This window comes from Microtus pennsylvanicus, chromosome 5 (assembly GCF_037038515.1).
Source record: "Microtus pennsylvanicus isolate mMicPen1 chromosome 5, mMicPen1.hap1, whole genome shotgun sequence".
Taxonomy (NCBI): Eukaryota; Metazoa; Chordata; class Mammalia; order Rodentia; family Cricetidae; genus Microtus; species Microtus pennsylvanicus.
Genome location: NC_134583.1, coordinates 50,714,410 through 50,740,527, shown reverse-complemented (window position 1 = coordinate 50,740,527; position 26,118 = coordinate 50,714,410). Strand labels below are relative to the sequence as shown.

Here is a 26,118-nt window from a genome sequence, read left to right as displayed (position 1 = left end):
CTTCTATTTAGGTTCTTTTGTCTTAAATTCAACAAATACTTCCTGTGTCTATTATGTGCCAGTTATTATATACAGCCAGAACTGTGTTAATTTTCCTGTCAATGCTACTTCAGTGACCTCAGTGTCCAAAGAAGCATTCCAACCGAGAGTAGGAGGACTAAGACAGAAGTAGCAGGCTGTGGCAGGAAACAAACTCGAGACTTCTTGAACTTGTACAGCAAGTGGCACATGCAGTACAAATAACTTGGAGGATGTAGGATGTACTGATGCCACTTCCCTAGATTTTTACATACACCACTTCCTTAAACCATACAACACAAGGCAGATACTATTTCATTAGATACACAAAGAAATCAGCACTCAGGAGGTTCCACAAACAGGAACGCAACCTAATGTAGATAGAAATACTTAGGGAGAAAATGCACCTCTATTAATACATATAGACTTTTTATCATTTCTTTCTTTTTTTACTGAGACAGAGTTCCCCTTTGTACCCTTGGCTGTCCTGGAACTTGCTTTGCAGATCAGGCTGGCCTCAGAGATCCTCCTGCCTCTGTCTCCGAAGTGCTGGGATTAAAGACCTGCACCAAACTTCTGGCTGTTTCCTTAAACAGTACTGTATAATAACTGTTCTTACAATGCACTGGACATTACAGGTGACTAAATATTTAAAGTACAGGGGTGTAGTGATTTAACTCAGTAGTACATAGGCTAATATATAAATATTATTCCATCTTACATAGAGACTTGACCACTGTTGATATCCTTAGGGAGATATATTGTTGCCTAGGGAAAACTGCACAGAATTTTGAATTTTTAAATTACATGTATGTATACATGTTCACACATATTTTCCACAGCACACACGTGGACATCAGCAAGATTTGGTCCTCTGCCACTCGTGTGATTTAAAACACTTTCTATACTGGGCATAGTGGCGTTGATGCCTGTAATCCCAGTACTCAGGAATCTGAGGCTAGCCTAGACTACAAAGAAACCATGTTTCAAAAAGAAAAAAGTTTAAAAAAAAAAACCCAGTCACTAGTTGCTTAGTCTAATATCATTTTTATGTGATATAAAAAATAACTAAAATATCCTTTAAATACAGATGATATTTTGAGAGCTAAGCTTTATAGAACAAGAGAAGGAAAATACGTGAAATGTGGACTTCCTCCATGGCAAAAAGACATTTGAAAAGAGACAAAAGTTCCAAAGCTGAGCACACAAGCTCAGTACTGTCCTATTTCCAAATTGAAAACTTTGAAAAGCTGTGCATGGTGGGTACATGCCTTCAGTCCCAGGCAAAGGCAGGGAGATTTCTTGCATTCAAGGTCAGTCGGGTTGAGAGCAAATTCCAGGCTAGTTAGGAACTTAGTGAGGTTCAAATCCCCTCAAAAGCAAAAAAAATAAAAATTAGTAAGTTAAAATAAAAATGTTGAAAAAACATCTGCAGTTTTTAACCAATGATTACCTCACTGATGAGGGGGACTCATTCAAATACAAGGATCTTTTTTTTAAAAATATTTATTTATTATGTATACAATATTCTGTCCGTGTGTATGCCTGAAGGCCAGAAGAGGGCACCAAACCCCATTACAGATGGTTGTGAGCCACCATGTGGTTGCTGGGAATTGAACTCAGGACCTTTGGAAGAGCAGGCAATGCTCTTAACCTCTGAGCCATTTCTCCAGCCCCAATACAAGGATCTTATTTATTTATTTATTTATTTATTTAGTATACAATATTCTGTCTGTGTGCATGTCTGCAGGCCAGAAGAGGGCACCAGACCACTTTACAGATGGTTGTGAGCCACCATGTGGTTGTTGGGAATTGAACTCAGAACCTTTGGAAGAGCAGGCAATGCTCTTAACCACTGAGCCATCTCTCCAGCCCCAATACAAGGATCTTTTAACATGAGCAATTTTCAATGTCTAAGGAGCAAAAGCAGCTTTAATGAATGGATGATAAATCATGCACCTTACACCATACTAAAAGCAAAAGCCCCACAAAATCAAGATGCTCTGTTCTCATTTCTTCAAGACTTATCTGGAATGTTTCCTAAATCAGAGTAAATATCCTAAAAGCTACTTTAGGCAAATTACTTAAAATCTAAATGTAGTAACTGAAAGATTATAAGAAGTGAAGAGCTTAGAAAAAAAAAGAAAATCACAGAAATACACAGGCCAGATAATACATTTTCTTTGGCAGAAAAGATTATCAGTGTTTACTGTTCCATGGCATTCCAGAACAGATCAATGACTGAGTATACTTTCTCCAAGTCTCATGTGAGTGCACACGAGTAGAAGCGCAAAGCTGGATGTGCTGGTATATGGACTAGGAAGGCTGAGGCAAAAAGGTTACCCAGGAATCTGAGACAGCTTAGGCTAAAGAGTGAAAACCCTGTCTGAAAACAAAACAAAAAACCTAGAAATACCGTAACTGTTCACAAATCTGAAGAAAGCATTATTACCCAACCTTTACACAAAAGAAATCAAATCTGTGAAGAAACAATTTTATGAGCCACATGTATTCACGATAGAAATACCTAAGACAAAACTTTCAGGTGTTCTTGGTCTATTTTATTTTATAAAGCTATGGTCTCACTCCGTAGCCCAGGAAGGCCTCAAACATCTGGACAATCCTCCTGCCTCAGCCTTCTAAGTGCTGGGATTATCACACAAAGTTTGGTTTTCTAGGCTATTACACGCACTAACACTTCATAAGGAAAATAATATTCATTATAAGTAAGGTCGACCTAAAGCAGAACAAGTGACCCCTAACTTATTGTGTGGCTTAATAACATTTTAAGGAGAATATTTTCCCCCCGGTTTTTCAAGACAGGTTTCTCTGTAGCTTTGGAGCCTGTCCTGGAACTCAATCTGTAGACCAGGTTGGCTTCAACTCTCAGGGATGGGGCTGTCTCAGCCTCCAAAGTGCTAGGATTAAAGGCGTGGGCCAGCACCACCCGACCGGGACGACCTGTTTTCAACTCGCCATTTTAATGCCCCAGGTAAGTTCTTGCCAAGGTGACTTTGGGTCTACAAATTTGAGTGCACTCACTATCTTCCAGACTGTCTCATTCACATATTCGAGACTTAGCTTTTCATTCTGAAATAACTTGAGTTATCTGAACTGTGGGTAGTCTGGTGGAACTGTAAATTCCTTGAGGACAGGAATATCCAGCACAGCGCTGTAAACTTTGGAACCTCAATTAGTAGTTTTCCTGACGTTTTCTGTAAGTCAATGTTTTTAAATTTCTTTTCTTTTTTCTTTTTTTTTCCCGAGACAGGGTTTCTCTGTGGTTTTGAAGCCTGTCCTGGAACTTGCTCTTGTAGACCAGGCTGGTCTCGAACTCAGAGATCAGCCTGCCTCTGCCTCCCAAGTGCTAGGATTAAAGGCGTGCGCCACCACCGCCCGGCGAATTTCTTTAAACAGGTTTCTTTTCTCTCTCTCTCTCTCTCTCTCTCTCTCTCTCTCTCTCTCTCACACACACACACACACACACACACACACACACACACAAAACCTCACTGAGACTCAGTAGTATATATACCAAAATACAGTCGCTCTTACGAACCTCCTAAATTCTTACGTAAAACTGCAACGTTCAGAAACAAAGAACGACGATGAAATCAGTACTGTAAAATATCTATGTAAACTTTTCCAAGGGGCACTCCTCAAAACACGTGGGAGAGAGACCAACTCTCCGCAAATTATGAAAGATCTATAGGCGGACTTGCACTATCTCACTTGACCATCACAGCACCACTGTAGTCTAATTTTGTGAATGAGTACAACTCACGGCCAGGAGAGGTTACCGGTCTTGCCCAAGGTCATTCCAGAAATCTGTGAGGGAGAGACCTAGAAGGTCGCACCTTATCTGACCCTATCCACTACCTCAACCCGCCTCCCAACTGTAGCACTGTGACAGGACGAGAGCGGGGAGCGACTATGTAACACGCACTACCCCAGCCCTACCAAGGAGGCGCAGGCTTACATCTGAAATCTGTCCCTAGCAGCTCGCAGGCGAGAAGTTGTACCCGACAAGCAGATCACTGATTCGCCCAGTGCCGAGACAAGACTGACAGCGCAACCCCCAGCGGAGCAGCTAGCCTTCCCAGGAAGCCCGGCATCCCCGGCGCCGGCGAGACTGGTCTGGGACTCGTCTGTACACCCTCCCAGAGAGTTTCGCCCCCTCCTGGGAGCAAGGAACCAGCTGGGAGAGAGCCAGAGGGCGGCGGGCCACCAGAGCCGGCCATGTGTCCAGACCGTCACACCCGCCCAGCTCGGCCGGCTCCTCACATTCAGACCGCAGCCAGAGGCCCACTCGGGAGCCGACCGAGGCGGCTTGGGCGCCGGGGCCCACAGCGAGGCACCCGAGATTGGCACGGCGGGCAGATCTCCGCCCCACCCCTCCAAATGGACCCGTCGACGACGCGGTACGCGCTCCGGGCCAGGCCGGAAGGCTCGGCCTGCCGGTCCACCAGCCAGCAGCAGCCGCTACCCGGCCGTCCTTACTTCATTGAGCTGGCGCTCCGCGGCCTCGCGCAGGGCCGGGTCCATGGTGCCCCGAAGGGCCTCGATGATGGTGTTGGGATCCATCGCCGCGCGGTCGGTCAAACCCGGGACACCGGTGCTACTGAGCCAGAAATAGCGCCACTCACTGCGCACATGGACCGGCCGCGCTCCGCAGCGGCAACCGGCGCGAAAGGAAAGAGAAGCGCCAAGGCCCCGGATAGAACCTTCTCGCCTCGGCGTGGAGGCGGGAGATGCTCCGGCCACTTCCTGTCAGCGCACCCGCGGAGCACCTTGGGAAATGTAGTCCGCAAACTCAGGCACGACCCACGTGGCTGGCTCCAGCTGCTGAAAGAGAAAACGTTTAAATGCCACAGAAAGAAAAGCAAAACCGTTACAAAGATTTATATGATATCCCTAGAGGTTCTCAGTCAATGTGTGACACAATCCGTTGTTACTAACTGTATCAGTAAAAGAAAACTTCTGTTTTGTTTTTTGAGAGACAGGCTTGCTGTGTAGCCCAAGCTGACCGGAACTGATGCTATGCCACTACCTCGGCCTCCCAAATAGAACTTTCTAAACAAAAAAACCTTTAATCCCAGCACTCGGGAGGCAGAGGCAGGCGGATCTCTGTGAGTTCGAGACCAGCCTGGTCTACAGAGCTAATTCCAGGACAGGCTCCAAAGCCACAGAAAAACCCTGTCTCGAAAAACCAAACAACAACAACAACAACAACAAAAAACCAAAAAAAAAAAAAAAGCAAATCCCAGTTCCTAGAAATTTAATGTCCTGTTCTCTGTTCTCTCTTCTGTGGGCACCTGCACTCACTTGCACAAACATAACCAGGCACATTTATACACACATAATAAAACGAGAAAAGCTAAGGGGTTGGAGAGAAGGCTCAGTGATTAAGATCACTAGTCACTCTTCCAGAGGACCTTGGTTTGACTCCTGGCACCCACATGGCAGCTCACAACCACTTATGAATCCAGTCCCAAGGGATCTAACAGATCTCTTTTGGACTTGCAGGCATCAGGGATGCAGGTGGTGCACAGACATAACACTCAAAAACATAAAATAATAAAATATCTTTTTAAAAAGAATATAGTACAGCCATTATTTGTAATATCATATGGGGTATTAAAAGTAACCTAGAAAATATGACTATTGTATTACCTGAGCCCTAGAGCTGAAAATTAATTTACGTAATATAAACATATCTATTTATGAACTCTATCTAGTGTCATTGACCTCTTTATCTTCCTCTGCAATACTATGATATCTTCATTAAAGTGGTATTCTTCAAACTCTTGAAGCCAGTATGTGTAAATCCTCCAACTTTTTAAGTTAATTTTTCAAATGTTTAGATAGTTCAAAGTTATTTTCAAGTATGGAAAATAACACAAGTTAGTCTGTAAATAAAACTTGATGGGATTTTCATAATTACTAAATTTAATCCATAAATCAACTTGGGCAAAATTAACCCCTTAACATTATTAAGTATTCTGATCCATGAACATAATATAGCTCTATATTTAATTAGAACTTTAAAGTATTGATTCATTTTTACTTAATGATAATGTATGTTTTGCCTACTTATATGTCTGAGCACCGTGTTCGTGCAGAGCTGTCCAAGCCAGAAGAGGTTGTCCAATCTCCTGTAATTTCCTAAAACTAGAGTTACAGGTAGTTGCCAGCTATCATGTGGTCTCTGGGAACCCAACTTGGGTCTTCAGCAACAGTAACAAATACTCTTAAGTGTTGAATCATCTCTTTAACCACAATTTAGAACTTTTAAAGATTCTCAGCCGGGCAGTGGGGCTGCACACCTTTAATCCCAGCACTTAGGAAGCAGAGGCAGGTGGATCTCTGTAAATTCGATGCCAGCCTGGTCTACAGAAGGAGTTCTAGAACAGGCTCCAAAGCTACAAAACAAACAAACAAAACAAAAAACAAAAAAACAAAAAACCTGTCTCGAAAAACAACAACAAAAAAAGATTCTCTTAGCTATATTCCTATATTTCTAGGTGTGTTTAGATTGGGATTCTTGCTATTAGAAACAAAGTTTCCCCAGCTAATATAAACAGTCATTAAATCTGTAATTCTGCTCCACCTCCTAAATGCTGGGATCACCAGAGAACACCACTATTCTTGACTATAAGTTTAACTTCTGATGGAATAAAAATGTTTTGATTTTTCTGCTTTAATCTCAGCACTCAGGATGCAGAGGTAGTCAGATCTTTGTGAGTTTGAGAACCAGTCTGGTCTACCTATCAGGATCTGGGACTACATACAAGATCTATGGACATACATACATATTCTGTCTTAAAAACCAAATACACACACACACAAAGAGAGAGAGAGAGAGAGAGAGAGAGAGAGAGAGAGAGAGAGAGAGAGAGAGAGAGAGGTGCTCATAACTGCTGAGCCATATGTCCAACCCTGTTTTTGTTTGCTTTTGTCTTTTTTGTTTTCCTTTTTAATCCCCCCCCCCCCCCAAGGGTTTCCCCGAGTGGCTTTGGCTGTCCCGGAACTCACTCCGCAGATCAGTTAGGCTGACCTTGAACTCAGTGATCCACCTACCTCTGCCTCAGAGTACTAGGATTAAAGGTATGGGCCAAGGCTTCAAACCCGGGTTTTTGAGTCAGAGTCTCACGTACTCCAGGCTGACCTCAAAATCACTAAATAGTTCAGTACAGCGATATGATATTCTGAAAACATCTCTTTTACCCTAAAAGACTGGAATTTTTGCTGAAGTTTACATTCAGAGTTAATAATACACTTTGAAGTCATGTAAAATTTAAGACCGCTAGCCTACTGTGATGGTTATTCTTAGTTGTCAACTTGACTATGTCTGGAATTAACTAAAACCTGAATGACTGAGCACATCCATGGGGGATTTTGTTGTTGTTTTGTTTTGTTTTTTCAAGGCAGGGTTTCTTTGTGTAGCTTTGGAGCCTGTCTTGGTACTCACTCTGTAGCCCAGGCTGGCCTTCAACTCACAGAGATCTTCCCGCCTGTGCTGGGATTAAAGGCGTCCACCAACCAACTGGCAAGGGATTTCTTTTTCCTTAATTAAATAATTTGAAATGGGAAGACAGACTTCTGGTTTTTTTCTTTGCTTTTCTTTTTTTTTTCTTTTTTTGGTGGGGTGGGGGTTGAAACAAGGTTTCTCCGTAGCTTTGCAGCCTGTCCTAGAACTAGCTCTTGCAGACCTCAGATTTACAGCAATCTGCCTGCCTGTGCCTCCCAAGTGCTGAAATTGAAGGCACGTGTTGCTACTGCTAGGCAATTTCGTATTTTCTTTTCTTTCTTTCTTTCTTTCTTTCTTTCTTTCTTTATTAAAGATTTCTGCCTCCTCCCCGCCACCGCCTCCCATTTCCCTCCCCCTCCCCCCCAATTTCGTATTTTCTTATCAGAAGAGCCACCTTTAATCCAGACCTTTTGAGATGGAAAGACCCACCTGTAATTGGGACCATGTCCTCTGCTGGAAATCTATATAAAGGACATGGAAGAAGGAAGCTAGCTCTCTCTTGCCTGCTTGCTCCTGCTAGTAAATTCATTTCTTCACTGGTATTAGAGTTGGCTTTGGGATTGCAACATACCATGAAAAACAGTTGAGATATCCAGTGTAATGGTCTATCCTGTCCCTTTAAGAGACAAGCCCCACCCACTCCCTTCATCATCCACTAAAGCTTCTAGTCTGAGCTTTTCCTTTAGGTCTCTCTCCCAAAGAGGCAGCTTCTGCCTCACTCCCTTCTCCCCATGTCTCCCCCTTTCTCTTTCTTTCTCTCTGCCTCTCACTGTTCTTCCCCCTTCTTCCCTTCCCCTTCCCTTCTATAACAACACTAAATAAATATCCAACTTCAGTCTGCATAGAGTGCCTATCCGTTTTGGTCTCCCATCCACCATGAGGCTCCCTGCCTGGAACTTGGTGCTCTTGGTCTCTCACCTGCCACGCAGTTCCCTGCCTAGGACCCACTGGCCCTCATGGCTCATGGGCCACTCAGGGGGGTCCCTGCCTGGGACTGGCTGCCTTCGTGGCCTGCCATGGTCTCATGCCCGCTGCCCACTGCTGCCACTCGGGGACCTGCGGTGTTTTATTTTTACCATAACAGCCAGCATCATGGACTAAACAACTCCTGGATTCTTAGACCTTCTGTCAGTAGACAACCATTGTTGGAATAGTCAGACCATAAGCCATCCTAATAAATTACCTCCTCCCTTGTCTAAGAGAGAGAGAGAGAGATCAAGATCATTCTTTAAGTTTTGTTCCTCTAGAGAATCCTGACTAATACACCTTATACTCTCTTTAACCTGTCTTTAAGAGAACAGTGTAACAAGCAACCTTGCTCATCTTGGAATTCTCGTGTAATCAACTTTTACAACTTAAGCTAATGAGTAGCTTCAATCTCGAGTTTTGTACTCTACCATACCCCTGACCTAGTTAATACATTTGCTGAAAACAGCAAGTACAGAAGTTGAAAGAAACTGTAAAACCTAACATGAGGGTCTAAAACAACTATTTTGGGTATTGGTTTAAAAAACAATGGTATTCATTTGGTTAAAAAAAATGATATTCATTATCTGGTCAGTTGAGATTAGTTGGAGCCAATGACTTAACCCTTGTAAAATTCTGCTCAAGGCTTCTTCAAAGTTCCTCATTCCTTTTCCACGTGATGGTTTCAATGTTTAATAAATAGAGCCACACTCCTCCCAGACAGAAGCAGACACACTGGAACAGACACAGGGACAGAGACAAACAGATTCTAAAGACAGCCTTCACAATATACAGCAAGCCAACAGCCAACATTAAACCAAATGGAGAAACTCCCAGCGATTCCACTGAAATCAGGAACAAGACAAGGTTGTCCACTCTCTCCATATCTATTCAATATAGTTCTTGAGGTTATAGCTAGAGCAATAAGACACCAAAAGGAGATCAAGGCGATACAAATTGGAAAAGAAGAAGTCAAACTCTCACTGTTTGCTGATATGATAGTTTATATAAGCGATCCCAAAAATTATACCAAGAAACTTCTACAACTCATAAATACTTTCAGTAATGTACCAGGATACAAGATTAACTAAAAAAAATCAGTAGCCCTCCTGTACACAGATGATAAAAGGGCTGGGGAAGAAATCAGAGAATCAACACCCTTCACAATAGCCACAAATAGCATAAAATATCTTGGAGTAACTCTAACCAAACAACTGGAAGACTTGAATGACAAGAACTTTAAATCTTTGAAGAAAGAAATTGGGAGCTGGAGAGATGGCTCAGAGGTTAAGAACATTGCCTGCTCTTCCAAGGGTCCTGAATTCAATTCCCAGCAACCACATGGTGGCTTACAGCCATCTGTAATGGGGTCTGGTGCCCTCCTCTGGCCTGCCGGCAGACATACAAACCGAATATTGTATACATAATAAATAAATATTAAAAAAAAGAAGAAAGAAATTGAAGAAGACACCAGAAAGTGGAAAGATCTCCCATGCTCATGGGTAGGCAGAATTAACATAGTAAAAATTGCAAGCCTACCAAAAGCAATCCACAGATTCAATGCAATGCCCATCAAAATCCCAGCAAAATTCTTCCCAGATCTTGAAAGAATGATACTCAACTTCATATAAAAAAAGCAAAAAAAAAAAAAACAACAACAAAAAAACCCCAGAATACTCAAAACAATCCTGTAGAATAAAAGAACTTCTTGAGGCATCACAATCCCAGCTTCAAACTCTACTACAGATCTATAGTACCGAAAACAGCCTGGTATTGGCATAAGAACAGACAGGCATAAGAACAGACAGGAGGACCAATGGAACCAAAGAGAAGACCCGGATATTAATCCACACATCTTCAAAAACCTCATTTTTGACAAAGAAGCAAAATTATCAAATGGAAAAAAGAAAGCATATTTAACAAATGGTGCTGGCATAACTGGATGTCAACATGTATAAGAATAAAAATAAACTCACATCTATCACCATGCACAAAACTCAAGTCTAAATGGATCAAAGACCTCAACATAAAGTCAGCCACACCGAACCTTATAGAAGAGAGGTGGTGGCGCACGCCTTTAATCCCAGCATTTAGGAGGCAGAAGCAGGCGGATCTCTGTGAGTTCGAGGCCAGCCTGGTCTACAAGAGCTAGTGCCAGGACAGGCTCCAAAGCTACAGAGAAACCCTGTCTCGAAAAACTAAAAAAAAAAAAAGAAGAAGAAGAAGAAGAGAAAGTGGGAAATATACTTGAAAGCATTGTCACTGGAGACCACTTCCTAAATATAACCCTAGCAGCACAGACACTGGGAGAAACAATTAATAAATGGGACTTCCTGAAACTGAAAAGCTTCTGTAAAGCAAAGGACATGGTCAACAAGACAAAACGACAGCCTACAGAACAGGAAAAGATCATCACTAACACCACATCAGACAGAAGTCTGATCTCCAAAATATACAAAGAGCTTAAGAAATTGGTCACCAAAAGAACACATAATCTGATTAAAAAAAATGGAGTACAGACCTAAACAGAGAACTCTCAACAGAGGAATCTAAAATAGCTGAAAGACACTTAAGGAAATGTTCAACATCCTTAGTCATCAAAGAAATGCAAATCAAAACAACTCTGAGATTCCATCTTACACCTGAAAGAAAGGCCAAGATAAAAAACACTGATGATAACTTATGCTAGAGAGGTTGTGGGGTAAAGGGAACATTCTTTTTTTTTAAATTTATTTATTTATTTATTATGCATACAATATTCTGTCTGTATGCCTGCAGGCCAGAAGAGAGCACCAGACCTTATTACAGATGGTTGTGAGCCACCATGTGATTGCTGGGAATTGAACTCAGGACCTTTGGAAGAGCAGGCAAGGCTCTTAACCACTGAGCCATCTCTCCAGCCCCAGGGAACATTCTTGTATTGCTGGTGGGACTGCAAGCTGGTACAGCCCCTCTGTATGTCAGTGTGGCGATTTCTCAGAAAATTAGAAAACAACCTTCCTCAAGACCAAATAATACCATTTTTGAGTATATATCCAAAGGATGCTTAATAGTGCCACAAAAACATGTGCTCAACTATGTTCATAGCAGCTTTGTTTGTCATAGCCAGAACCCAGAAACAATGTAAATGACCCTCGACCGAAGAATGGATAAGGAAAATGTGGTACATTGACACAATGGAGTACTACACAGCAGAAAAAATAATGACATCTAGAATTTTGCAGTAAAATGGAAGGAGCAGCCGGGCGGTGGTGGCTCACACCTTTAATCACAGCACTCGCGGGAGGCAGAGGTGAGTGGATCTCTGTGAGTTCGAGGCCAGCCTGGTCTACAAGAGCTAGTTCAGGACAGGCTCCAAAGCTACAGAAAGACCCTGTTTCGGAAAACAAAACAAAAAGAAAGCCTTCAGGCAAGCACAGATTCAGATGCATAATGCAACAGACAGAGGACAGAAGACACAGGGAGCATGAAGTAGAAAATTCAAGTCTGAACTCACTCTTTGTTAAGGACTACAAGGAGGCCGGGCAGTGGTGGCGCATGCCTTTAATCCCAGCACTTGGGAGGCAGAGGCAGGCGGATCTCTGTGAGTTCGAGACCAGCCTGGTCTACGAGAGCTAGTGCCAGGACAGGCTCCAAAACTACAGAGAAACCGTGTCTCGAAAAACTAAAAAAAAAAAAAAAAAAAAAAAAAGACTTCAAGGGCAAGAGCATTTCTTTCTTTCCTGATGCATTATTCCTAATTTGGAGCTAATCACTAATGCATTATAATCCCTGAAGTCAAGCGTAACGTTGAACTTCTTCTCTTCCTGCCTCCACCATTTCCCAAGTACTGGAATTACAGGCATGTATCAACATATGAAGCCAAACACTGAACCAGGGTATTGTGTGCGCTACATTTTGAGTTACATTCCCCAGCCTCTTCCTCCCTCTCCCTCATCACACACACAAAATGTAAAACAAACATTAGAAAAATCATTTCTAGCAGGGTACTGGGGAACGGGGGGACGTTAGTTTTTTTGTTTTGTTTTGTTTTTTTGTTTTTTCGAGACAGGGTTTCTCTGTGGGTTTGGAGCCTGTCCTGGAACTAGCTCTTGTAGACTAGGCTGGCCTCAAACTCACAGAGATCCACCTGCCTCTGCCTCCCGAGTGCTGGGATTAAAGGCGGGCGCCACCACCGTCCGGCTTGGGAATGTTAGATTTTACAGAAGAGGATAACAGCTACAAATGCAAAGTGGTATTGCTTTGTTCTAAAATAGTGCACCGCAGCGGGGTGGTGGTGCACACCTTTAATTGCAGTACCTGGGAGGCAGAGACAGGAAGATCTCTGTGTAGAGTTTGAGGCCAGCCTGGTCTACAGAGCAAGTTCCAGGACAGGCTCCAAAACTATAGAGAAACCCTGTCTCAAAAAAGAAAAACAAAAACAAGTAACTAAATAAAATAGTGTCTCACTGTATAGCCCAAGATGGCCTTGAGTTCACCGCCCCTCTGCGGCTCCCTTCAAGTGCTGTGATGAGCATTCATTCGTTATTACCGTTTTCTTTATTTTTTTTTGTTTGTTTTTTCGAGACAGGGTTTCTCTGTGGTTTTGGAGCCTGTCCTGGAACTAGCTCTTGTAGACCAGGCTGGCCTTGAACTCACAGAGATCTGCCTGCCCCTGCCTCCCGAGTGTTGGGATTAAAGGCGTGTGCCACCACCGCCCGGCTACCGTTTTCTTTAAAACTGTATTTTGTATTTAAAACTACAAGAACTAGTCCTAAGAAACACGGTGGGTTTCTTAGGAAGCGTTTACCTACAGGAGTTTATGTGTATCACATGTGCACAGAGAATTGTGAGGCTAGAAGAAACTACTGGATCTCCTGGAACTGGAGTTAGAGGCAGTGTGAGCCACAGTGTGGGTACTGGGACCTGAATCCAGATTCACTGAAAGAGCATTCATCTCTCTCTCCTCTCCCCTGGCATGAAATATTTACTAGGCTCGTTATAAACAGGTGTGAAGTCCTCCTTACCATAGAAATGGTATTTCCAGAACGCTTTCTCGGTGTGTTTCCAATACCACTTTATGTAATGACACTTTCTTTCTATCTGAGATTCCTTCAACAGAAACTGAAACAAAGACTCAGAAAACAAGTGGAGAGGGGCTGGAGAGATGGCTCAGAGGTTAAGAGCACTGACTGCTCTTCCAGAGGTCCTGAGTTCAATTCCCAGCAACCCACATGGTGGTTCACAGCCATCTATAATGAGGTCTGGCGCCCTCTTCTGGCCTGCAGGCATACATGGAGGCTGAACACTGTGTACATAATAAATAAATAAATCTTTAAAAAAAAAAAAAAAAAAAGAAAACAAGTGGAGAGCCGGGCAGCGGTGGCGCACACCTTCAACCCAAGCACTGTCAAGGCAGAGGCAACTGGATGTCTTGTAAGTTCCAGGCCAGCCTGGTCTACAGAGAGGAATGGAGGACAAAAGTGAAGGACAATCTGGGGATGATCAAGGAAGATGGAGGAGATGATTAAATGTGGGCTCAGTGCTCAGCTGTGATAACTGAGTACTAGATTTTGTGAGATGCCCTTAGGAATTGTTGGAAATGCATCTCAAGACTTTCTATTTAAGGGAAGAGAGAGATAAGGAAATATTTATCTGTCTACTCCTGTTACATTGATAAGGGGTTGCCTCACTGGACTTAAAACTGCCGAGATACCTCTGGACTATTCCATATTGAGATTCCCGATCCAGTCACCAGAATCCAGAGATGTACAACACAGCCATCTTGGAGCAGGGTGGCAGATATACATCCAGGTGTGAAACGGGGTGCTACCAATCTGCGCCTGCAGGTAGGTAGGTAGGTAGTTGGCAGACTGCATAGATTAGTCAGTACAACTAGAGGCAAAGAACTTGCAGAGCTATCAAAATCTTTTGATTTTGAAAGACCCTTGAGGCCAGGCAAGAGCTAGTTCCAGGACAGGCTCCAAAACTACAGAGAACCCCTATTATGAAAAACAAAACAAAACAAAACATAAAAGACCCTTGAGGGCTAGGGAGTGACGCAGTAGGTAAAGTACCTACGAAGCAAGCATGAGGACCGGAGTTTGGATCCCCAGAAGCCACATAAAAGCAAGGGGGTGTGACAGCTTCCTGAACACTGGGCAAGCAGGCTAGCTAGAGCAGCTGCAATCCCAGAGGTCCAGATTCAGTGAGAGACTCTCTGCTGATAAATAAATGTAGAGAAAAGTTAAAGAGGACTCCCAACATCAACTTCAGTTTCATGCCCACAGAAGTGCATGCACGGGCCCACATACACAAGAACACACACACACATACTGAGAGCTTTACCTCCTGAAATACTGCCTTTGGTAATACCTGTGTGCTCATCTCTCCCCTGTACTACAAAGCCCTGTCATCTATCTAGTTTATCTACAAGTCCATCAATCCCTTCCAAGTCAACCCTCCTATTATCACTGGGGTCACTATTCCAAAATAACAGGTAGTAATCTAGTCCAAATAATAGCAATTATAATGATAAGGAATAATAATAAGGGCCAGTGAAATGACTTAGTAAAGGTGCATGTCACCAAACTGATGACCCAAGTTCAGTCTCTAGGCTCCACACTTTGGGAAAAAACCCAACTATTGCAAGCTATCCTCTGACTTATGAATGTCACACACATACACACACACACTCTCTCTCTCTCTCAATAAGTAAAATGCAATAAAATTTGAATGATATTAAATTGAAGGGAAGTAAATATTCAAACCACAGTACTACCCATAAGTATTTTTGGTAATTATCTGTTCAGATCCCAGCACCTCCATTTTTTTTTTTTGAGACAGGGTTTCTCTGTGGCTTTGGAGCCTGTCCTGGAACTAGCTCTTGTAGACCAGGCTGTCCTTGAACTCACAGAGATCTGCCTGCCTCTGCCTCCAGAGTGTTGGGATTAAAGGTGTGTGCCACCACTGCCACCTCCACTTTTTTTTTTAGGCAGAGTCTCAAGTAACCTAGGTGTGGTGCTTTGATTAAGAATGGCCCCCATAGGCTCATATATTTGAAGGTTTAGTCGCCAGGGAGTGGCACTATTTGAAAGGATTAGAAGGATTAGGAGGTGTGGCCTTGTTGGAGGAAGTGATTCACTGAAGGTGGGCTTTAAGGTTCTAAAAACGCAAGCAAGGCCCAGTACGTCTCTCTTCCTGCTGCCTGAAGATCTGAATGTAGAACTCTCAGCTACTTCTCCAGTACCATGTATACCTGTGTGCTGCCGTGCTCCCTACCACGATGATGATAATGGATTAAATCTCTAAAATTGTAAGTGAGCCTCACAAGAGGAAGTGTTTCCTCCTGGAAGAATGGCCTTGACCAGGTGGTGGTGTCTGACACCTTTAATCCCAGCACTTGGGAGGCAGAAACAGGTGACTTTTTGTGAGTTTGAGGCTAACCAGGACACCCAGGGCCACACAGAAAAACCCTGTCTAGAGAAACAAAACAAAACAAAAACAAAAAGAATGCCCTTGCTCATCTCATTTCTTCACAGCAATAGAACATTGACTGGGACACCAAGGTATCAGCTGGCTTCAAGTTTGCTCTATATCAGGGTCTAATCTTAAGACCCGTTCCTCTGTGTCTATCTCCTACATGCTGAGATTACAGGCATGTGCTACAATGCTACTTGACCCACCTTTCTTTGTTTTTCTTACTGTCGAATTTTAAGAATTCTTTGTATATTTTGGGTATCAATCTTTTTTTTTTCAGCATAGGGCTTGTTTTGTCTTAAAACCCACTGTCACCACCCCCAACACACACACGCATACACACAGGGTCTCACTACATAGTCCTGAAAGGCCAAGACTCACTAAGTAAACCAGGTTGGACTTGAACTCACAGAGATCCATCCACCTGCCTCTACTTTCTGAATGCTTGGATTAAAGACCAGCCTGGCTTCAAATCCATAGATATCTGCCTGCCTCTGCCTCCAAGCACTGGGTTAAAAGGCATGTGCTGCTACTTCAAAAGTATTGAACTTAGAAATGCTTCTTGCATTTAATAAGTTTGCTGATATATCTTACTTTTTCTAATGATGTCTACTGATGATTTCCAGGTAGATGATCATACAAAATTTGCAAATAATTACAACTTTGTCTCTTTTCTACAAATCATTTTCTTACTCTTTCTCTTCCTCCTTTATCCTTCTCTTCCTTCAATTATTCCTTTTTTTAATCTACTCTTATTTATTTGTGTACAGGAATACACACACGCCAAGGAACTTGGTAGAGGTCAGAGAACAGAGAAAATAAACTTCAAAATGAAAGCCTTGTAGGAGGACCTGGCTGATACATCTCCACAGACCCGGTAGGAATAAAGGTTGAGGCTGTTAAAGCAGAGTTGGAAGGCAAAGCTTCAGGAGTGGGAATTGATCGACATGCAATGATTCATCTCTGACTCAGATTCAACCACCTGCCAAGAGCACATCTAAAGCCTTTTTTGACACTGCTTCAATGAGTGTTTTGAAGTTTGAACACAGGCAGCACGTGAACACAGCTTCCAGCAATTGTACAACTATGTACAAAGTAAGAATCAAAGGCAACTTGTCAGTCGTGTATGGCAGCACGAGCCTACAGTCCCAGGACTCAGGAGGCTGAAGCATAAGCATCATTAGAAGTTCAGATCTATCTTGAGCTACCTGGAGAGACACTGTCTCTAAAACCAAAACTTAAACTAAATGGGCATTATTTTCTACTGTCCAGTGTCCGTTGCTATCTTGCCCCAAGTCTATTTTGCTTATTTAAATGCAGTACTGGGATTTCAATGTGCATGCTTAGACAAGAATGATACCATTGTGTTATCCCTCAGCCTCAAGGCTGTCTTAGCTTTCTTGCTCATGATTCATATGGTCTTCTGTAACCTTCATTTCTTTACATTGCACAGAGCATCATACTGGTTCAGTATACTGAAAACATCAGACAATAGGACCCGGAGCAGGCATGATGAGCCCCTAAATCCTCTAGTGTTTATGTAGACTACAGAGTGAGAGATGGGGCTAGGGCTATAATTCAGAGGCAGAGCGCCTGCCTACCACGCCCAGGTACTCTAGTTGCTTTGTCACTGATGTCCTAAGCTAAAGTCACAGTTCTGCTGGGTTCCAGTTATACAGCAGATATTTCTGAAAGAGCTACTCAAGAAAAGCGGGGTGGAGATGGTGCACACCTTTAATCCCAGTACTTGGGAAGCAGAAGAAGGTGGATTTCTTTGAGTTTGAGGCCAACCTGGTCTACAAAGTGAGTTCTAGGACAGCTAGATCTGTTACACAGAGAAATCCTGTCTCAAAACAAAACAAGACAAAATAAAAAGTTACTCAAGGGGGGGGGGCTGGAGAGATGGCTCAGCGGTTAAGAGCATTGCCTGCTCTTCCAAAGGTCCTGAGTTCAATTCCCAGCAACCACATGGTGGCTCACAACCATCTGTAATAGGGTCTGGTGCTCTCTTCTGGCCTTCAGACATACACACAGAAAGAATATTGTATACATAATAAATAAATATTAAAAAAAAAGTTACTCAAGGGATAAATAGCAAGTATTCTGTACATAAATAACACATGCAATTTCAAGTATACATGTCTAAAAAGGTTTTAAAAAAACAATCTTCGGCCAGGTGGTGTTGTCACATACCTTTTATCTGAGTATTTGGGAGGCAGAGACAGGTGGATCTGGGTGAGTTCGAGGCCAACCTGACCTACAGAGCAAGTTCCAGGCAGGCTCCAAAGCTACAGAGAAATTCTAACTTGAAAAACCAAAACTTAAAACAAAATAGTTCTAAACTTGTGGCTCTAAGAAGCAGGCAAAGAACAAAATTTAAAAGAATAAAAAAGAGGGGGCTGGAGAGTTGGCTCAGGGGTTAGGAGCATTTGTTGCTCTTGCAGAGGACCTGGGTTCAATTCCTAGTATGCATGTGATGGCTAACAACCATCTGTAATTCCAGTCACAAGAGGATCTAATGCCTTCTTCTGTCCTCCAAGGGTACTGCATGCACGTAGTTCATATATACGCAGGCAAAACAATCACACACATTTAAAAGAGAGAGAGAGAATAAAAAAGAAACCCAAAGCCCAACCAAACAACAGAAAGGAAGTTGTATTTGACTCATAGACCATGGTTTGTCAGCCTCTGGTCTAGAGCTAGGTATATGCTGTGGGTTGGTTCATCCTTCCTTCCCCCTCCCTCCCTCTCTCCCGTCCTTTCTACTTCCTTTTCTTTCTTTCTTTCTGTTTTTTTTTCAACTTCACAAAAGTTATAAAGTGGTTAAACCCACAGCTTCTTAAACCACAGGACATGACTAACACTCTATGTAATACAGTGTGAAGATCTCGAAATATTTGGAAACAGTAAAAGACTTCTGAATGTGTAACAAAGAACATTTCAAAATCAAACCTACGATGAATCTGAGTTCTTGCTAGCAGTGCTTACCCACATTGCTCCCAGGTATTTTTCACTGCACACTTGTTTCCGGACACAGTGTGTGCACTTTGCACACTGTATGTGCTATCACACCACAGAACAACAGGTGAATGCTGCCTGAAACACCCTGGCTCACACTGGATATTATGAACTGTGGTGCTTTTAATATGCATACATATTAAATACAGAAACATATGATTTAGTTATGAAAAACAAAGACTTTAACTATTTCCCTACCATCATTCCTTAGCAGGTATCAAACTGTATATCTTTAGATAGTATTGTGTTACAATGTTTGATTTTAAAAATTAAGCCAGCCGGGCGGTGGTGGCGCATGCCTTTAATCCCAGCACTAGGGAGGCAGAGGCAGGCGGATCTCTGTGAGTTCGAGGCCAGCCTGGTCTACAAGAGCTAGTTCCAGGACAGGAACCAAAAGCTACAGAGAAACCCTGTCTCGAAAAATCAAAAAAAAAAAATTAAGCCAGGCAGTGGTAGCACATACTTCTTGAGTTCGAGGTCAGCCTGGTCTACTTAGTGAGTTGCAGGAAAGCCAGGGCTACACAGGAAAACCCTGTCTTGGAGAACAAACAAACAAACAAAAATTATTAGCTGGCTGTAGTGATTTATGTCTATAATCCCAGCACTCAGACAGAGGAGGATCCAGAGTTCAAGGTGATTTTCAGGTACATAGCAATTTCTCTCCTTCCCACAACACTGATTTTCTTGAGTTTTATTTTAAAAAAATCATTCAATGAATTTTGGTTTATGATTAGAAAAGAATCTTCAATAATTTCTGAAATGGTCCTAGACATGTTACTGCTGTTTCTGAACTATGCATTATTCAAAGTCATATTCTCAGTATTGGTGATTATAAAATCAAAATATTGGTCATCTTTGAAAAATGTTAAAATGGGAGCTGGAGAGATGGCTCAGTGGTTAAGAGCACTGACTGCTCTTCCAGAGGACCCGGGTTCAATTCCCAGCACCCACATGGCAGCTCACAACTGTCTGAAGATCAGTTCCAGGGATCTGACACTTCATACCAATGCACATAAAATAAAGTTAAATAAACCATAAAAATGCTGGGCGATGGTGGCGCACGCCTTTAATCCCAGCACTTGGGAGGCAGAGGCAGGCGGATCTCTGTGAGTTCGAGACCAGCCTGGTCTACAGAGCCATAAAAATATTAAAAAAAAAGAAAAATGTTAAAATGCCGTTTGTCCTACAGTATCAGATATCCAAGCCAAAATGAATTTTTATGTACAAATAAATAAGTACATCCATATCATAACTATTCAAAATTGATTTTATCTTTAATGAAGGAAAAAGATTTATGTATGTCAAATGATTTTTTTTGTTTGTTTTCAAGACAAGGTTTTTTCTGTGTAGCTTTGACTGTCCTTGAACCTCGAACTCACAGAGATCCACCAGCCTCTGCCTCCAAGTGCTGAGATTAAAGATATGTGCTTTAGCCAAGGGTTCTGGTACAAGTTTTCAATCCCAGCACTTGGGAGGCAGAGACAGGCAAATGTTTATGAGTTCAAATTTGGCCTGATCTACATAGTAAGACTTTATCTCAATAATAACACTAAGAATAATAATTTAAAAAGGGTAAAAAGTGAGGTTCTGGGTTGTTCTGTAGTCAGCACCACCTGACCCCAGTTCTGTACACGTGTCTGTTTGTTCTTTCTTTATTCCCTGATTACCCCAATCAGATTTTTTGTGGTTTTGGCTTTTTGTTTGTTTCCTTGTGTTTGTTTTCAAGAAAAGTTTTCCGTGTTGCCCTGGCTGTCCTGAAATTCACTCTGTAGATCAAACTGGCCTCAAACTCATAGAGCTCTGCCTGCCTCTGCCTCCTGAGTGCTGGGATTAAAGACTTGTGCCACCACTGTCTGGCTCCAGTCAGGTTTCTAAGACCAAGCTGTGCAGGATGTGGGGCTTTGTCTTAAAGAGAGATAGCACATTTGATTCCCTGTAAAACTAGGCATGGTGGTCCACACCTGTAATTCAAACACTTGGGAGGGTAGAGGCAAAATGATCAGAAGTTCAAGATCATGGTCAGCTCAGATAGCAATGGTAAATTGGAGGAGTTAGAAGCCAGGCTGGGATACCAAAAACCCAGTCTGAGGGAGACAGTGTTCGTGTTGGGTGTAATGGTACATGCCTTTAGTGTTTGGACCCTAGAGGTTGAAGCAAGAGGATTATGAATTGGAATGAGTCCATCTCAAAAATAAGAAAGAGGAGAGAAGGAGGAATGTAATGGGGGGAGAAGAGGGAGACAAGGGAAGGAGGACCTCTGAGGAACAAGGGAGTCATTACTTGGAGCTACAGTGTCAGGGATGGCAGGGTGGAGGAGGAGGCCTCTGAGCTGGGCTCTGGACTCTGAAACATGACAGTACTGGGAGTCCTTCATGGGCAGAACAGTGCAAGTGGAGGAGATGATGAATGTGCAGGGAAAGCCTGATCTGGAGAATACAATAGCTAGTGTCTTTGGTTACGAAGATCACATTAGTTAAGATGACTTAAGTGACTTATTCCAAGGCTATGTGGGAAAAGGAAAAGAATTTCAGTCATGCAGATTAAGGCTTTGGAGGCTATTAAATTCAGTCTGGGATCTGAGGGGCTGTATTAGATCGCAGGCAGCCTAGAAAAGCAGGTATGCTGTCTGGATGCTTTTCTGGGCTCTGTCTGTATCTAATGGTTCTGCTGAACTTCTCTCTATGCTCCGGAATACTAGCGATTGCCGTCTGCCTCTGACTTCTGCTGTGTCATAGCTACTCGTCAGAGCATTTCCTCTGTGTACCTTCCAGCGTCTGACTCTGTTATTAGCGACTTATTATCTGGGTCTCAACTCCAATCTTTGGAAGAGGAAATTTGATTCTTCTGGTTAATTATTATCATTCCTATCGAACAACCCTCTGGGAGAGCCTGAAGAGGCTAGAGAAGGTCGGCTGAACGTCACAGTGAACAGCTTCTCTGCTTAGAGCAAAGATGGAGCTGAGTAGGCTGCATGCTTGCCTAGTGTGTCTGAAGCCTGGGGTTCTCGCACCAGAACTACAGAAAACTGGGAGTGGTGATGCATGGCTGTAGTCCTAGCATTTACGGGGTGAAGAGACTTGAACTTTGGGCCTCGGGAATGCTTGGGGAGAGCTCTGGTGTATGGGGAGCTATGCTCCCATCTGAGAAATGATTTCACGGCCCATGACAGGTCTAAGTCATAAAAGTTTTCAAAAGCCGGGCGATGGTGGCGCACGCCTTTAATCCCAGCACTCGGGAGGCAGAGGCAGGCGGATCTCTGTGAGTTCGAGACCAGCCTGGTCTACAGAGCTAGTTCCAGGACAGGCTCCAAAGCCACAGAGAAACCCTGTCTCGAAAAACCAACAACAACAAAAAAAATGTTTTCAAAAGATCATGTGACATCTTTTTTTCAGCTTTATCCATTTCCTTTTAATGAAGTCACTGATCTGATTAAGAAGGCCTGAACTTGGAGTTGATTTTTACAAAAGAGGAGGGTTTGCAAAGAAGCATTTGCATCATCTCGTCTAGGACAGCCATGTCAGACTCAACTGTCATTCTTCCCAGCGAACTGGGCACAGTGCTTCAATGCCTGTGATTCCAGCACTTGGGAGTTAGAGCTGGGAGTACCTGTGGCAAATCTCCTGCCTAGGCCTTCCAGATACTGAATTTACGGGATTTTTTTTTTAATTAAACAAAGAAACTTGTGTTTGTGTGCTTGCTTTATTATTATCATATTATTATTATTTTATTTATTGCATGTAGGAACCGAATGAGGCAAATCACTTTGTTTGGCCCTAGGCAAGTGTCTTTTTCTTTATTTATTTTGTTGTTTTTTTATTCAGGAGGCAGTGCCCCACTATCACAAATTATGCAGTCGAGTTTCCTGCATTTGGGATCAGCACATCAGAGCACAATGAATAAACCTCACTCTGAGAAAACTACCTTCTTGATCATGGTATATCCCCTGCTAGTTAAGAATCTTTGGTCTTCATCTAACCAGTTTTGGAAGCTTTCTGATTTTGAAATCAGTGTCTCTCAGCACAGAGTTGGTCTTAAATAGTTTCCTCCTCTGCCACATTCCAGGTGCTAGGTAGGATCTCAGGGGTTCTGCACCTGGCCCAGTAGCCAGACCACAGTGCGATTTTTTGTTTTCCTTTGGTTTAGTTTTTCTCTTTCTTTTCTTTCTTTCTTTCTTTCTTTCTTTCCTTTCTTTCTTCTCTCTCTCTCTCTCTCTCTCTCTCTCTCTCTCTCTCTCTCTCTCTCTCTCTCTCTCTCTTCTTTCTTTCTTGGTTTTTCGAGACAGGGTTTCTCTGTGGCTTTGGAGCCTGTCCTGGAACTAGCTCTGTAGACCAGTCTGGCCTCGAACTCACAGAGATCCGCCTACACAAGACACTAAGCCTGCATACAGTGTTTGAAGCTTGGGCCACTTCATGACTTTAGATTCGGATCTCAGCTCCTGTAATGAGGCGCAGGGACAGCGGAATTCTAGAAACACCAGATGCCAGAGCGGTGCGTGGCCCCGGGCGGTTCCCAGGCGCGTCGCGGCGCAGAATCAGTCCTTCCATTTAGCCAGCTGCAGATGCGTCACCTGGAGTCCTCCTCTGGGGCCAGCCGGGAGGTGCGGACGCCCGAGTCACTGCCATGCTTGGCCCCTGACTCAGCCACTTCCGGAGCATCGGAGCATCGTAAGCGTGGCGGCCTCCGGCACCGGGACATCTCCTAGATCCTCTGCCCCACGTGCTCTTCTCTCGCTGGGGAATGGGATCTAGAGCGTAGCAAGGTTCTCCGCAGTGCACTGAGGTTGCAGCTCAGGGACTTAGGAGCAGAGACCTTCGCTCCCACTTTATGCGGCAAGAGTTTTGTGCCCTTGCTCCCTCACTAGCCAGGCTAAGCCACCTGTTCTTAATAAACTAATTAAAAGAGTAAATTACTATTGGAAAGCAGAAAAAGATTCATCCCATGTGGCCACCTTTGGAAGGGGACAGAGTTAAAAATAAGAGACACCACCCCTAAACCCCTTCCCAAGTTCATCTTCCTGCATGGGATTTAGGTTGAAATAGAGGGTCAGTGTTAACATGGCTAACCAGTTATGGGCAAGGAGTGGCCCCACTCATCAGTAACCATCGTGTTATCTGTTCCAGTGGTTCTGCAAAGTGATCGACAAAATTGCCAGTCTCTTTTCCGGATTCAATCGCCCCCCTCTGACTGGCCCGGGCTTCAGCCTGTTTCTTCTAGCATGGGACTCCTGGGGGGAAGGGAGGGAGAATTCCAATTTCTTGGTGTTCACTCTTTTAATAATCTGATAGACAAAGTGAGGGGCTCAAATGTCCTTTAAAACGTCCTTCCTCCTGTTAGGACGGCTACACCTAGAGTCATTTAATCTGGCTGAATTTCACCTGACACATGGATGCAATAGGAGTGACTCTGCTCATCTTGGTGCCCCTGGCACAGCATAGAGGAATTTGGTAGACCCTAGCTTTGTCACTACTCCTCCAGTAACAGTTTTTTCATTAAAGTTATTTGTGTGTGCATTTACATGAACACAAGTGCATGTATTAGACATGTGTGTTATGGTCAGAATACAACTTGGAGAAGTTGGATCTCTTCTACCAGGGATCAAACTCAACTTGTCAGTCTTGGTTGCAAGGGCCTTTCCTGGCTGAACCATCTCAACAGCCTTCAAGTGACGTTTAGATTTACCACAACCTTCTTAGTGCCAGCCCTGAGCATGCCACCACGGGGTGACCTCAACGACTTCCTAAGTGTCTCTGCCACTTCCCCACCCAACCTACACACAGTAGCCACATTCGTTTTTGCGTCACACTATACTTTCAAGCTATTTCTCTGTACAGGAAAATTGAATATTCCTTTGTTTCGAATAGAAAGCTATTTTCCGGCCGGGCGGTGGTAGCACACGCCTTTAATCCCAGCACTAGGGAGGCAGAGGCTGGTGGATCTCTGTGAGTTCGAGACCAGCCTGGTCTACAGAGCTAGTTCCAGGACAGGCTCCAAAAAGCCACAGAGAAACCCTGTCTCAAAAAAACCAAAAAAAACCCACAAAAAACAGAAAGCTATTTTCCTACTTTATTACAACATGGTCTACTCATTCCCAAACCCATCCCTTCCATCACGGTGTACAGATTGCTGCTGTCTGGGAGCTCTAGTGGGGGGCACACATTTACATAATTGCGGTGCTGGGGATATATATGCCACAGTGCCCAAGTGGAGGTCAGACAGTCACTTGCACAAGTGACTTCTTTCCTTCTACCATGTGGATCCTGTGGACTGAATTTTGGTGGTCGGGCTTGATGTAGGTTAGGTGCCTGTAGTGGCTGAGCCATCTCAGCAGCACTGGGGAGATCTTAGAGATATCAGCTTTCTCTCTTGGTTGCTTAGAGACCCTAGAAGCTATCTGAGATTACGCTATCCTTGGTGTTCCAGAATGCATGAAATATCTAGTCCTATTCCTTTGATATTCCCAATCTTCCTCTCTGGGTCTCTGTAGTAATAAGGGCGGCGGGGCTGCGTCTTCAACACCCCAGCCGCCTGCTCGGCTAGCTTAACCCGAAATAATTACACACAAACTGTATTCATTTAAACACTGCTTTGGCCCACTTCTATCTAGCCTCTTCTAGGCTAATTCTCACATATTAATTTAGCCCATTTCTAATCATCTGTGTAGCGCCCCTAGGTGCGCTTACCGGGAAGATTCTAGCCTATGTCCATCCTGGGTCAGAGCTTCATTGCTTGCGTCTGCCTGGGAGCTGGGAGCATGGTGTCTCTCTGAGGCGTCTGCTCCCGAGAGGCGAGCTGTGGAGTCTGACCTCACTTCCTCTTCCTCCCAGCGTTTTGTTCTGTTTACTCCTCCCACCTATCTTCTAACCAATGAAATGGGCCAAGGCAGTTCCTTTATTAGCCAATGACCTTCCTCCATCAGGTCTCATTTATGTGATTCACTTATGTAGCCAACAGTGACCTAAAGCTTCTGTTCCTCCTGCCTCTACCTCCTGAGTGCTAGAATCACAGGCCTGCGCCCCATCTCTCATTTGTGCAAACCCAGGACTTCACCCATGCTTGCTAAGCACTCTAATGCCTGAGCTAAATCCCCAAATTTATTATTTAACCAAAGGGTTGCCTCCTTTGGCTTC

At 43.5% G+C, this 26,118-nt stretch overlaps 1 protein-coding gene and 1 pseudogene across 1 annotated transcript in view; both read right to left on the bottom strand.

Moving 5' to 3' along the window:
- The window catches only part of Ipo7 (importin 7), a 41,935-nt gene extending 37,179 nt beyond the window's left edge, over positions 1 to 4,756 (bottom strand). The window contains exon 1 of the mRNA XM_075971859.1: positions 4,519 to 4,756. Coding sequence (XP_075827974.1) covers positions 4,519 to 4,602 — 84 coding nt within the window. The 5' untranslated portion in view covers positions 4,603 to 4,756. The remainder of the gene's footprint in view (positions 1 to 4,518) is intronic.
- Positions 4,757 to 22,811: 18,055 nt separating this feature from the next.
- On the bottom strand, positions 22,812 to 22,949 carry LOC142851487 (U1 spliceosomal RNA; annotated as a pseudogene).
- Positions 22,950 to 26,118: the final 3,169 nt, after the last annotated feature.